This window comes from Mobula birostris, chromosome 21 (genome assembly GCF_030028105.1).
Source record: "Mobula birostris isolate sMobBir1 chromosome 21, sMobBir1.hap1, whole genome shotgun sequence".
In the NCBI taxonomy this organism is placed as follows: domain Eukaryota; kingdom Metazoa; phylum Chordata; class Chondrichthyes; order Myliobatiformes; family Myliobatidae; genus Mobula; species Mobula birostris.
In genome coordinates, this window is record NC_092390.1 from 11,497,647 (window position 1) to 11,513,111 (window position 15,465).

The 15,465-nt window shown below is 45.2% G+C and overlaps 1 protein-coding gene across 1 annotated transcript in view; it reads left to right on the forward strand.

Annotated features, from left to right (window-relative positions):
* Positions 1–15,465, forward strand: part of armh3 (armadillo like helical domain containing 3) — a 184,026-nt gene that overhangs the window by 82,113 nt on the left and 86,448 nt on the right. Inside the window, exons 19-20 of the mRNA XM_072238945.1 lie at positions 1,890–1,950; positions 5,744–5,832. Of these exons, the coding sequence (XP_072095046.1) occupies positions 1,890–1,950; positions 5,744–5,832 (150 nt within the window). The remainder of the gene's footprint in view (positions 1–1,889; positions 1,951–5,743; positions 5,833–15,465) is intronic.

The following is a 15,465-nucleotide window of genomic DNA, read 5'->3' on the forward strand; positions in this document are numbered from 1 at the left end:
AAAATAGTCTATCCTTTTCTTCTACCGAAGTGCATGACCATATGTTTGCCAAACTGTATTCCATCTGTCACTTTGCCCATGCCTCTATTCTGTCTAAATCCTTCTACCTCCTCAAAGCTACCTACTCCTCTAACTACCTTTGTCTGGTCTACAAACTTTGCCACAAAATCATCAACTCCGTCATCCAAGTCATTGACATATAATGTAAAAAGAAGCCGTCCCAACACAGACCCCTGCGTCTCACCGATAGTCACTAGCAGCTAACTGGAAAGGGCTCTCTTTATTCCCACTCTTTGCCTGCTGCCAATCTGCCACTGTTTTATCCATGCTAGTATATTTCCATGCCTGTAACACCATGGGCTCGTAGCTGTTAAGCAGCCTTGTGTGGCATCTTGTCAAAGGGCTTCTTAAAATCCAAGTATACAACATCAACTGATTCTCCTTTGTCCATCCTGCTTGTTATTTCTTCAGAGAATTCTAATAGATTTGTCAGGCAAGGTTTTCCCTTGAGGAAACAGTGCTGACAATGGCCTATTATGTGCCTCCAAGTACCCCAAAACCAATTGACTCCAACATCTTCCTAAACATTGATGTCAGACTAACTGGCCTATAATTTCCTTTCTTCTGTCTTTCTCCCTTCTTGAAGAGTGGACTGACATTTGCAATTTAATAGTCTTCTGGAACCATTCCAGAATCTAGGGATTCTTGAAAGATTATCACTAATACCTCGACAATTGCTTCAGCCACCACCTTCAGAACCCTGGGGTGTACACCACCTCTTCCAGGTGATTTATCTACCTTCAGACCTATCAGTTTCCCAAGAACCTTCTCTCTAGAAATGGTAACTTCACACTCTTCATGACCCCTGACACTTGGAACTTCCATCATACTGCTAGTGTCTTCCACATTGAAAACTGATGCAAAATACTTAATAAGTTCATCTGCCATTTCCTTGTCTCCCATTACTACCTCTCCAGCATCATTTTCCAGTGGTCCGGTATCCACTCTCGCCTCCCTTTTACACTTTATGTATCTGAAGAAACTTTTGGTATCCTCTTTAATGTTAGAGGCTTTTGAGAGCTGTTTGGATAGGCATGTGAATATGAGGAAGATGGGGGAATGTGGACATTGTGTGGTAGGAGAGATTGGGTTTGGTTGATTTACTTTATAGCTGGTTCTGCACAACATTTCCTGTTCCTGTGCTGTACTCTTCAATGTTCCTAACGTGGTTCTCCATTTTAATCATGTCTTGAGAATTTACGAGATTGCTATCACAACTATGTTGTTGATCCTTCAGCCTTGCAATGAAGAACAATTAAATCCTCAATAATTTCCTTATCCAGCCAGCTGTCAGGTTATTTATAGTTGTGTTGAGTGTTGTAGATCAACAAGGTTGGAAATGACTATATTGAACATTACCTCAGCACTGTCTGTAATGTGAGATGATGTAACGGACATCTCAGTCATCGATTTTTTTTCTCATCGAGAGAAGTGCAAGTATTGGTGCTGGAGTGGAAAGAAATTTATGTATCTCTGGCACCATGATGCAGACTGGGAGATTGGTGCAGTAGGTGCTTCTGAGGATTTGTGAGTGGGCTGCTGTAGTGGCCTTGACCCTCCAACAGCCCTGGAGGAAAGCCAGCAGCATTCCTCACCTTCCCCTATTTCTGCTGTAGATGGGTGGGGGTGGGGTGGGGTGGGGGAGGGAGGTTGGAAGAGAGATGCTTTCAATTCGGGCATCGTGCTGCATCTTACAACCGCAGTCATTAGGCAAGCAGCCCTGAACTAGATAATGTTGTAAATGGAAAAATTCAGCAAGGCAGGGGTGATTATGTGGAGGGTAGCCAACTTTCAGCCACATTATATCCATATTTCACTCTGTTTTCCAGATCTAATGGTGGAATTCATGGTCACGCACATGATGAAAGAGTTCCCTATGGACCTGTATATGTAAGTTCAGCATAAATTACTCATCCGAAAGCAAAGTGCTGCAGGCACTGGAAATCCAAAATAAAAGGAGGGTGGCAGAGATACTCACCAGGTCAGGCAGTATCTACAGAGAAAGTTGTAATTAACACTTTAGGTCATGGAGTATTACAGCATGGAAATGGGCACTTCGGCCCACCTAGTCCTTGCTGGCATGGTGCCCACCAAAGCTGGTCCCATTTGTCCACATTTGACCAGTATCCATCTCAACTCCTGCTATCCACGAGCTTTCATCCTTATAAAAATCAGAAGATACCTCTAGGGATTTATGGTTTATAAAGAACGGTAGGTGGCTTTAGATGTTGTGGAAGCAGATGAAATAGCAACGATTAAAAAGCACTTAAGACAGGAACTTGAACAGGAGGGACATGGACGTGCAGCCAGAGGGGATCAGATTGGATTGGCAGCATAGTGTGCACAGACATGATGGACTGAAGGGCCTACTCCTGCTCTGACCCCTCCCACACACTGGTAGTCTGTTTACTGCTATAAATGGAAGTTGTAGGGTAGGGTGGGTGGTGAAATCATACAAAGAATACAAAAGTGGGATTCTGATGAATAACCGTGGACTTTGGGTATACAAAATTATGAGGAGTCTAGATATGGTAACTGCAAGTAGGCTTTTTCTGCTGATTTTGTGTGAGACTAGAACTAGGTGAATCTAATGTGAAATAATTTGAGGGGAACCCAATGGTGAGCTTCTTCACTCGAGCGTGGTGAGAATGTGGATTGAACTGCCAGCAGAATTAGTAGATGTGGGTTTGATTTCAGCATTCAAGAGAAGTTTGGATAAGTACATGCATGGGAGAGTTGTGGAGGGCTGTGGTCAGGGTGTGGATTGATGGGACTAGGCAGAATAACAGTTCGGCATGGACTCGATGGGGCAGAGGACCTAGTTCTGTGGTGGGGTGCTCTGTAATTCTGTTAACTCTGCTTTTTCATGGACATTGTTTAAACAGCTGGAAAATTTCCAGTATGTCCTGTGTGAATGGGATTTGTTTGTTGCCAATTGGAATTGAATTATTATTGTCACCTAGTCCAAGATACAGTGAAAGTCTTGCATACAGATCAAATCATTACACGGTGCATTAAGGTACAATAAGTTAACGCAATAACAGGATGCAGAATAAAGTGATACAGCAACAGAGGGAGTGCAGTGCAGGTAAATAATCAGGTGTGTGAGGTAGATTGAAGTCCAGAGTCCATCTTATCGTACTAAGGTACTGTTCATATATGTAGTCTTATAACAGATTCTGCCTTGAGTCTGGTGGTATGTGCTTTCAGCTTTTTGTATCTTCTCCCCAGTGGGAGAGGGGTGAAAGAATGTCTGGAGTCTTCTCCTTGTTTAATCTCCTCCTTACCTTGCCTGCATTTTATATGCCTGACATTCACTCTTCTTCCCTCTTCCTCCCTCTTCCATGGGGCTGAAGAGACAAATGCCCGAAAACATGGATCACCAATCTCAAAGACCGCTCCTATCCAGCTGTTATAAGACTATTGAACAGTCCTCTAGTAGAATAAAATGCACTCTTGACCTCACAATCTACCTCATTGTGATCTTGCACCTTGTATGATGGTACTCACCAGGCGGGGCAGATGACCTGAAGTCCCAGTGAGACTCCATGCAATGAATAAGCCGGAGTACTGATTCCTCCCTGAGACTGGGGTAACCAGAATTGAATCAAACCCAGGCCTAGCACTGTATCAGTACAATTCTGCAGTTGTCGAGCTTTGGTTGTGAATAGGTACCAATGGTAATAGATTTTGGCATCTGCTTGAATGGATTAATTAAGCTTCGTCTAGGTAGAATGTACATGAGCAGTACTGTGCACTGTGATTCAGCGCCACAGTATTTTTGAAGCCATTGATCAACCAGTTGCTCGTTTCTGCTTTTAAATCCCTTTGTTCCCATTGATCCTCTACTTTCTGCCTTTGCTGTTATACCCCCTGTGGCCCATTTATTTACTTGTGCATCCTAAGTTTGCTCGACATTTAAGTTGGTTTATTTTTGTCGCATGTATAATGAAAAACCTCTCTTGTACACTGTTCCTACAAATCAATTCATTGCACAGTTGAGGTAGTAGGAGATAAAACAATAATCGTGCTGAATAAAATGCTACAGATAGAAAGATGTCCTTTACAGACAGACAGATTGGTGTAAGGCCATAACAAAGTAGATTGAGATCAAGAGTCCATTTTATCAGGGTAGGGGACAGTTCAATATTGTTCCAGCGACAGGGCAGAAGATGTCCTTGTGCCTGGGGTATGTGCTTTCAGGCTTTTGCATCTTCTACCTGCTGGGAGGGGGAGGGGAAGAGACAATGCCTGGGATGGTGGGGGTCTTTGATTATGCTGGCTGCTTTACCGAGGCAGTGGGAGGTGTAGACGTGGAAGGCCACTTGGTTTCTAGGATGTGCTGAGCTGTGTCCACAACTTTCTGCAGTTTCCGGCAGTCATGGGAAAAGTCAATACCCACTGGTATAAGATTATTGGTTTTTTAGTGTGATAAGATGTACTCTCGACATCACAATTTACCTTCTTGTGGCCTTGCACCTGTTAACCTGCATTGTACTTTCTCTCTGTACTGTACACAGATTCTCCAGACTCTTAACACAAATACACTGAACTTGGTGGTTGTTTTACCTTATAATATTTGAATGTACTCCTGTAATGAATTGATCTCTGTGGGTGGTATACAAGACAAGTTTTTCCACTGTACCATGGTTGTTGTGGTTGTCATCCGTCTGTCTCCACTCCAGATTTGCTGTCTGGGTTTACTCCCGTAGCCTTCGTCTCTCCCAGGGCTGCCCACGAGGCAGTGGGGCTATTTACTCATAGCTGGGGATCTGGTTCACGAGCACCTGGGCGTGTCCACACACCGATGGATCTGCGTGCTATGTGTGCAGGGGCCAGACCTCCTCCCCATCCTCTGTAGTTCAGCCGGAATCCAAAAGGAGTTCAGTTTCCGTGTGTCGCCAGCGAGGAGGCACTACCTGAGGCTTGCTGTTGGAGAGGCTATGTACTGGCAGGGAGAGACTTGCACATTCAGCTCTCCTTTTCGCAAGGCTGCTAGCCAGTGGTGGAAGCTGAAAGTGAGAGCGACAAGTACTGCCCACGACACCGTCACACTAGACGCATCACGACAACCATTTTAACACCATGGAACATGTGACAATAATATAATCCAGTTTACTAGTTTACCAAACCCAGTGATCCGGAGCACTTTCTGTTGACACAGAATCTAACTTGGGTAACACACACAATGCTGGAGGAGCCCAGAGGGTCAGGAAAGGAAAGAAGAGTTATAGTTTCGGGCCAAAACCCTTCATCAGGACTCTACCTTGGTCTTGAACATGAATTATGGAATATGTATTCCCAGATCCTTCCGTTCTGCTGCACTCGTAAGTGTCCTCAGGAATTTGAGTCACGATGCAGGATTTCAATCTGTAATGTAGACAATTGCGTTGAATTGTCGACCTGTTGAGTTCCTCCACCAGATGATCAGTTGCTCTTGATTCCAGTAACTGCAATCTCTTGTGCCTCCTGCTTCGTTCAGCTGAGCGTAGCTGTTGTGTTTTCAGGCATCCAGGCCCTAACCCACACACCTACTCCCTCACCCCATCCCTGTTTCTCGTCTCCTCAGCTCCGTGAAGCCACTTTCACCAGGAACTGGTATACTTTTTCTTTGACTCAGGGTTCGCTTACGAAATGGTTATGCTGTAGCTCTGTCAGTATGACTCTCCTCTCTTATCTGCAGGCGTTGCGTTCAGATTGTCCACAAGCTCATCTGTTATCAGAAGAAATGTCGAGTGCGGCTACATTACACATGGCGTGAACTCTGGTCAGGTGAGTGCCCTGTTACTGATAGTTACACAACACTATGGTACACCGAGGAAGTGTGATCCAGTATCTACCCATTGATGACACAAACAGTCTATCTGGCACTCAATACTGACTTAACCCTGGGCAGTCCTTTCAGACCCTATTTCCTTGTCTGTTTCCAAACTTTTCTCTCACGCTCCTACCGACTCCACTTGGTTCTTTTCTCACACACCTACACCTTGTAACCGCCCAGCTCACCTCTTGAGATGTGGGAGGAAAGCAGAGCGCCTGACACAAATCCACAGAACCCAGGGAGAGGGTGCAGACTCCACAAGAAGCGCAGTGGGGGTCAGGATTGACCTCTGGAGCTGGTTCACACAGTTGGGTAGAGTTTTGCATGGCACGGCAGGGAATTCAGGGTCATGGGGAGAAAAGGGGGTACTGTAGGTGGAGCTGAGTCCATCATCTTATTGAATGACAGAGCATTCCCGATGGGCCAGATGGCCCACTTTGCTCCTAATTCTTCTATTCTTAGCCTTCCTTCCCAGCGTATCGCACCAGACTGTCAGCCATTCTTGTCTGGTGCGCAGTGTCGGGATTGGTGTCCTTTCGGATTAACTAGGTCACGATATGAACGTTCCTGGCTCGACCCTTGTTGCTTACGAGGCCGAGTGGCTAGCTCGACGCTCAACCCGGCACGGATGGAAAGTGTGCCTGGGGGGTGGCCAGACTTGGATTCGAACTCGGGAGGCTTCGCTCTGAAGTCCGGCGCTGATGCCGCTGAGCCACCGGCCGTTCCATTCTTATGATGCTTAGCATAGGAGAGAGGTTACTGTCACCGGCCGCACAATAACGTAGCAGTTAGCATAATGCTTTACAGGACCAGCAGTCACTGGTCGGGGTTTGTAAGGAGTTTATACGTTCTTCCCATGACTGCGTGGGATTCCTCCGGGTGCTCTGGTTTCCTCCCACATTCCAAAGATGTACAGGTCAGGGTTAGTAAGTTGTGAGCATGCGATGTTGGTTTAGCAACACGTGTGGACTGCTAGCTAGCACAATCCTCAGATGCGAAATGATGCAGTTCACTGTATATTTTAATGTATGTGTGACAGTTAAAATTAATTTTTAATGTTTAATGAACTAGTAATCCAGAGGTTGGACATTTATGGGAACCATGCTCACAGTCCTACTGTGAGAAGGAACTTAACTTCAGTTAATTGAATAAATTTCAAGTTACCAATAAAGATATCTGTGAAATTACAGAGAACTACAGAGTGTGACCCTGTCCCATAACTTCTAACAGATGAGTTTTTGCCGAAGGGGCTGACCCTGAAACATCGACTGTACTCTTTCCCATAGATGCTGCCTGGCCTGGTGGGTTTCTCCAGCATTTTGTGAGTGCAGTAGCTCCTTTGGCAATTGTTAGTCTTCGAGATCCTCACTCACAGAAAGAGGCCCTTGTATCCCACTATTCGGCCTACTCCCATTGAACCACACCTGGACCATAGCTCTCCACTCCCCTCCTACCCCAAATCTAAACTTCTCTTAAATGGTGAAATTGAACTGTCATCCACCACTTCTGCTGGCAGCTCATTTTACCACGGGGACTCGTGGTCCTCACCGCAAAATGATACAGAGAAGCAAACATTTTAGTAGCATCAATTAAACTCGACTTAGAATTTATTGGCCATTTAATGCGGGTGCTGCCTTAACTTACAGCCCCGTATTTCTTCATTGCTATCACAGCAGACAGGAATGTCACTTTGAAAAGAGCTGGTGCTTTAGATTTTATTTGTGAATATGCCACCCTCCTCCATAAACCTTACTGTGTGCTAGACTTTCCATTCAATCAGAGAGTCGTACGCCCAAATCATGAACGTCTGTATGTCGTTACAAAAAAGAAGGCTTTGCTGTAGAGGGATTAGTACAATAGCAAGGATGGTTAAACGATTGATAACAGGGAGGAGGTTTTTCAGACTGGCAGGTAGGGTACCACAGAGGAGGGCATTTGACCCTCAACTGTTGATTTTATATTAATAAGTCAAGTGTAAAGACAGAACATAACTTTGCTATTGATGGGAAAATAAATAATTTGAAATCTGAATCAGGTTTATTGTCACTGACTTGTATGCTGTGAAATGTTGTCTTGCAGCAGCCGTAGAGAGCTAAGACGTAAAAGTGTGATAAATTACAGAATAAACAGTGCACTGAAAATGAATAAGAAAGTTTGGTTACAAGCATCACACACAAAGTGCTGGTGAACGCAGCAGGCCAGGCAGCATCTATAGGAAGAGGTACAGTCGACATTTCGGGCCGAGACCGTTCATCAGGACTAACTGAAAGAAGAGCTAGTAAGAGATTTGAAAGTGGGAGGGGGAGACCCAAAATGATAGGAGAAGACAGGAGGGGGAGGGATGGAGCTAAGAGCTGGAAAGTTGATTGGCAAAAGGGATATGAGAGGATTATGGGACGGGAGGCCTAGGGAGAAAGAAAGGGGGAGGGGGGAAGCCCAGAGGATGGGCAAGGAGTATAGTGAGAGGGATAGAGGGAGAAAAAGGAAAGAGAAAAAAAGAAATAAATAACGGATGGGGTACGAAGGGGAGGTGGGACATTAACGGAAGTTAGAGAAGTCAATGTTCATTCCATCAGGTTGGAGGCTACCCAGACAGAATATAAGGTGTTGTTCCTCCAACCTGAGTGTGGCTTCATCTTTACAGTAGAGGAGACCGTGGATAGACATATCAGAATGGGATGTGGAATTAAAATGTGTGGCCACTGGGAGATCCTGCTTTCTCTGGTGGACAGAACGTAGGTGTTCAGCGAAATGGTCTCCCAGCCTGCGTGGGGTCTCACCAATATATAGAAGGCCACATCGGGACCACCAGACGCAGTATATCACCCCAGCCGACTCACAGGTGAAGTTTCGCCTCACCTGGAAGGACTGTCTGGGGCTCTGAATGGTGGTGAGGGAGGAAGTGTAAGGGCATGTGTAGCACTTGTTCCGCTTACAAGGATAAGTGCCAGGAGGAAGATCAGTGGGGAGGGATGGGGGGGACGAATGGACAAGGGAGTCACGTAGGGAGCGATTCCTGCGGAAAGCGGGGGGGAGGGAAAGATGTACTTAGTGGTGGGATCGCGTTGGAGGTGGCGGAAGTTATGGAGAATTATATGTTGGACCCGGAGGCTGGTGGGGTGGTAGGTGAGGACAAGGGGAACCCTATTCCTAGTAGGGTGGCGGGAGGATGGGGTGAGAGCAGATGTGCGTGAAATGATATCACAGAACCACAAGACAGACCAAGACTGAAAAACTGACAAAAACCACATAATTATAACATATAGTTACAACAGTGCAAAGCAATACCGTAATTTGATAAAGAGCAGACCATAGGCACGGTAAAAAAAAAAGTCTCAAATTCTCTCGAAAGTCCCATCATCTCACGCAGATGGTAGAAGGAAGAAAAACTCTCCCTGCCATGAGCTTCCAGCACCGCAAACTTGCCGATGCAGCACCCTGGAAGCACCCGACCACAGCCAACTCTTGAGTCCGTCCGAAAATTTCGAGCCTCCGACATCGGACACCGAGCACCATCTCTGCCGAGCGCTTCGGCCCCAGCAACAGGCAATAGGCAAAGCCGAGGAATTAGGGCCTTCCCCTCCGGAGATTCTCGATTGCACAGTAGCAGCGGCAGCGAAGCGGGCATTTCAGAAGTTTCTCCAGATGTTCCTCCATGCTTCTCACGTCTGTCTCCATCAAATCAGGATGGATTGAGTAACTTTGGTGTGGGTAACTTACAATGGCCATTTTAACGTGTCAGCCAGTACCTTTGGGATGTGGGATGAAAACGAGCATCCAGTTGGAGATGTGGAAAGGTGTATTACAGGTCCACGGGGAGAACTGGCGGACTCCACACAGACCAAACAGAGGTCAGGTTTTAATGCTCTTAAGCACAACCTATTTGTTTAAGGAGAGCGGGTGTGTTTGTGTTGGTTTGCTAGGCTGCATTGCCTGAAGGAGCACTGGAAGCTAATTAAGTACTGGTATCGAATAAACCATAAGATATAGAAACAGAATTAGGTCATTTGTCCATCAAGTCTGCTCTGCAATTTCATCATGGCTGATTTATTTGCCCTCTTAATCTCATCCTCTTAACTTCTCCCTGTAACTCTTGGTGCCATTACTATTCAAGAGCCTGTAAACCTCCACTTCAAATATACTTAATGCTTTGGCCCACAGCTGTCCGTGGCAAGGAATTCACCACCCTCTGGCTAATGAAATTCCTCAACTCTGTTCTAAAGGGATGTCCTTGTATTCTGAGGCGGTGCCTTCTGGTCCTAGTCGCTGTCACTATTGGAAACATCCTCTCCACGTCCAGTCTATAGAGACCTTTCAATATATGGTGGGTTTCAATGAGATTCCCTCTTTATTCTTATAAACTCCAGTGAGTACAGGCTCAGAGGCAGCAAACACTTCTCACATGTTACTGGGAGAGTTCTTGTAAATCTCCTCTAGACCAGACCATCTCCAATGACAGGATGTCCTTCCTTGGATATAGGGTACTGCTCGCAATACTGCAGTAGTGGTCTGAATAAATACTTCCCAAGGAATAATTGGCAGAGCAGTGGCTTTGGGGAGGAGGAGGGAGAGAATGAGAATCACTCTGTCAGAAAGATATGATGGGCAGAACGGCCCCCGGTGTTGTATGATTCATTGATCCTGTCTCCATCGTGAGCCAAAAGAACACTGTGACTGGTCTCTAGAACTATGACTTCTATAAAAATACATGCAGGGCAGCAAACTGGAATAATGACAGTGGATCGATCTAATGGAGCAGAAAACCTTTTTTGGGGTATTTGCAAGCTTCTTGGGTTGTTTAGAAAATGACTGCATCTGAACAAACAAAAATAATTACCTAAAAAGTTCACTTGAGTTCATACTGGAACAGTACAAGCTGCCATAGCAGATGATGTCACTGGTGTACTAAGCTGGATGAGCTGGTTGGCCAGGCATAGTCAGTGTTATTAATCTGCCTGGTATCCTGTAGCCACAAAAACAAAGTGAACTTGATCCTTAAGTCTTGTTCAGCCCTTTGATGACATTATTTGGACTCTATCCACCTGTCTTAATTACCTATCCCCCAATAACGTTTGCTCTGTGTAGGATATTTCAGAGAGGCTGGTGCGTTGTGAGATGGTCAGCCTTGAGGGAGAACGTCTGTGGGAAGGTGCAGCTGTGAATGTGCGCTGTGCTGTCAGTAGAAGAGGTAGAAGTATATTAGAGGTTTTAAAAGGTTAGCTCTATTTGTCACCTGTACATTGTGACATGCAACAGCAAAATGCGTCACACGTGTTAGCAGCCAACATAGTCCGCTGCTGTGCTGGGGGCAACTCTCAGGTGTTGTATGCTTTCAGCACCAACATAACACGTGGACAGCAGCGTGAATTGAACCCCAATCTTCCAAACGCTGTTAAGCGTTACGCTACTGTGTCACCGGAGTTGTTGTCTTTCTGACGCAGCTTCTCTCTGCAACTCCATCACTTAGTGCCCAAAAAGGAGTTGGAAATGTTGGAAGTACTCAGCAGATCGGACAGCGTCTGTGGGGAATAAAACAGCGGATGTTTCAGGACACTGACTCTTCGTCAGACCTGAGATCCTGATGCTGTCTCTCTCTGCCGATTCAGCCTGGCCTGCTGAGCGTTTCTGGCTCTTCTTACAATTCTGGATTTTTGCCATCAATCATTGTAAGGAACTAATCCTCCGATTACCCTTTTTCCTTTCTACCGTATGTGAAACCTTCCTGTTTCTAAACTGGCTGCCGGAGTTTCCTCGTGCATTCGGTGAGGACAGTCTAGGGGTCGTGATTTAGTGAAACCTGCAGGGCCACTCTTTGCTCTGTCCTCGGAGGACAAGTCAGCATTTGTTCTCCATCTCCAAGCCTGCAAACTCAGCTTCGAACTGGATTGTGTCTGCACTTGGAGCCATAGAGCTATACAGCCATGGTCTCAGAACGTCTAAGATGGCGTGAAGGGTCATAGACGGAGTGAAGAAACAGGCCCTTCGACCCACTGAGTCCATGTTGCCTGTAAAGCTCCCTTTACACTAGCATGCACAGTGTTGTTCTGCTGAGTATCGTGGGCGTGTTATGTTGGCACTGGAATGTATGGTGACACTTTCCCCAACACATCCTTGGGGTTAGATTGGTTGTTAACACAAATGACATGCATTTTGCTGTATGTTTTGATATACACTCACTTTCCATTATTAGGTACAGGAGTAGAACCCAGTGTGATCTGGCTGCTGTAGCCCATCCGCTTCAAGGTTTGACATGTTTTATATTTGGAGATGCTCTTCTGCACATCATAATTATTTGAGTTACAGTCAGCTTGAACCTGTCTGTCCATTTTCCTCTGACTGCTCTTATTAACAAGGCATTTTTGCACCCAGAACTGCCCTGCCACTCACGAGATGTTTGTTGTTTTTCCACACCATACTCCGTTAACTCTAGACTTGTATGTGAAAATCCCAGATCAGCAGTTTTGGAGATATTCAAACCAGCCCTTCTGGCATCAGCAATCATTCCACAGTCAAAGTCATTTAGATCACATTTCTTCCTCATCCTGATGCTTGGTTTGAACAACACTGAATCTCTTGACCATGCCTGCATGCTTTTATGCATTGAGTTGCTGCTAGATGATTGGCTGATGAGATATTTGCAGTAACAACAGGTGTACCAAATAAAGTGATCAGTGAATGTAGATGTGATAAATAAACAAATCTAACGTTTACGCTAATCCCACAGTCTCAGAATACAGAACGTCACTTTAGGACAGAGATGAGGAGGAATTTCTTTAGCCAGAGAGTAGCGAATCTGTGGAATTTATTGGCCACAGACGGCTTTGGAGTCCAAGGCACACTTAAAGTGGAGGTTGATAGGTTCTTGATTAGTAAAGGTGGCAGAGCCTATTGGGAGAAGGCAGGGGTTGAAAAAAATAATAAATCAGTCATGATCGAATGGCAGAACAGGCTCGATGGGCCAAATGGCCTGGGTCTGGTCCTCAGTCTTGTGTTTCTTATCCTCTCTACATCTGCGACATTACAGATTTTACTACTTGCACATTAGGGGCAATTTATGGTGGTCAATTAACCCATCGACCTGCATACCTTTAGGTAGTGGAGGAAACTGAAACATTCATGTATTCACAGGGAACATGCAGATTGTACAGGCAGCAGCAGAGGTCAGGAACCCGGGCTGCCTCACAGATCCAGCAACTGCACTACCTGCTGAACCACTATGCCAGAAGTGTGACTCCCATTTGTTCTTGCTAACTTCTTCCTTTCTTCCAGGTTCATCCCTCACTTTACTCTGGATTAGGCTCTCTCTGCTCCCCTTTGCCTCACTTCCTCTCCCCCTCCTGCAGTTTGAATACTCGCGTCCTGAACTCCTTCCCCTGGGTAATTACCATTCTGCCTGGCGCCAGATCAGATTGCCTTGCAGCCAGATCTGATCAGCCACACACACAGCACAGGCAGGGAGGCTCGGTAGCTCCCGCTCTGTGGCATCTGCCGTCACCATCTGCTGCCGAATCTTTTGGCTCGCCCCTGTTGGAAATTGTTCAGACTCAGCAAAACGCATGTCTCACCATCTGAGGCTCACTTCTTTAGTCTGAGTGATTAAGTTTATGGAAGTTGCAATATTTTCTTCTCAAAGTTCAAGGTAAATTTATTATGAAAGTACATTCTGTATACGTCACCATATATAACCCTGAGATTCATTTTCTCGCTCTGAATTCACTCTGTAAATATATGTCAGGCCATCGTCTCTTGTGCACACACAAACGAGAGTTTTAGCAGCCAGTTCTGGTGGAGCTGATTGAGGAAGGGTTGGTAAAGATTAAAGGTTAGCTTTATTTGTCTCATACACATTGACACATTCAGTGTAATGCATTGCTTTGCATCAATGACTAGTATAGGCTTAGGATGTGCTGAGGGCAGCCCGCAGGTGTTGCCATGCATCCAACGCCAGCATGGCATGCCCACAATTTACTAAGCCCAAAGTCTTTGGAACATGGGAGGAAGCCAGAGCACCCGGAGGAAACCTACACGATCACCAGCAGAAGGTACAAGCTCCTCACAGAGGTCGGAATTAAACCCTAATTGTGATAGTTGGCACTTCAAAATGTTATGCTACTGTGCAACCCTAACACCCCTGAGTACCTAACACCTTAAATGTTTCCATGAGCTATAAGGCAGAATTCCATAGTCTGATAGCGGATAAATGTAATTCCAACAACACAGTAGAAGTTCAAGGATGTCCAAGTCAAATCAGCCCTCTCAAAAGATGCCCCATCCAATACATTATACAGTGGCATGCAAAAGTTCGGGCACCCCGGTCAAAGTTTCTGTTACTGTGAATAGCTAAGCGAGTAAAAGATGAATTAATTTCCAAAAGGCATAAAGTTAAAGATGGCACATTTCTTTAATATTTTAAGAAAGAAAACTTTATTTCCATCTTTTACAGTTTCAAAATAACAGAAAAGGAAAAGGACCCGAAGCAAAAGTTTGGGCACCCTGCATGGCAGTACTTAGTAACACCCCCTTTGGCAAGTATCACAGCTTGTAAAGGCTTTTTGTAGCCAGCAAGAGTCTTTCAATTCTTATTTGGGGGATTTTCGCCCATTCTTCCTTGCAAAAAGGCTTCTAGTTCTGTGAGATTCTTGGGCTGTCTTGCATGCACTGCTCTTTTGAGGTCTATCCACAGATTTTCAATGATGTTTAGGTCAGGGGACTGTGAGGGCCATGGCAAGACCTTCAGCTGGCGCCTCTTGAGGTGGTCCATTGTGGATTTTGAGGTGTGTTTAGGATCATTATCCTGTTGTAGAAGCCATTCTCTTTTCATCTTCGGCTTTTTTACAGACAGTGTGATGTTTGGTTCCAGAATTTACTGGTATTTAATTGAATTCATTCTTCCCTCTACCAGTAGATGTTCCCTGTGCCACTGGCTGCAACACGAGCCCAAAGCATGATTGATCCACCCCCGTGCTTCACAGTTGGAGAGGGGTTCTTTTCATGAAATTCTGCACCCTTTTTTCTCCAAACATACCTTTGCTCATTGCAGCCAAAATGTTCTATTTTAACTTCATCAGTCCACAGGACCTGTTTCCAAAATGCATCAGGCTTGTTTAGATGTTCCTTTGAACCTTTTGAATAGAACTTGAATAGAAGCTGAAGGTCTTGCCATGGCCCTCACAGTCCCCTGACCTAAACGTCATCGAGAATCTGTGGATAAACCTCAAAAGAGCAGTGCATGCAAGACGGCCCAAGAATCTCACAGAACTAGAAGCCTTTTGCAAGGAAGAATGGGCGAAAATCCCCCAAACAAGAATTGAAAGACTCTTAGCTGGCTACAAAAAGCATTTACAAGCTGTGATACTTGCCAGAGGGGGTGTTACTAAGTACTGCCATGCAGGGTGCCCAAACCTTTGCTTCTGGCCCTTTTTCTTTTTTGTTATTTTAAAACTGTAAAAGATGGAAATAAGAAAGTTTACTTGTTTAAAATATTGATGAGTCATCTTTAACTTTATGCCTTTTGGAAATCAGTTCATCTTTTACTTGCTTAGCTATTCACAGTAACAGAATTTTTGACTGGGGTGCCTAAACTT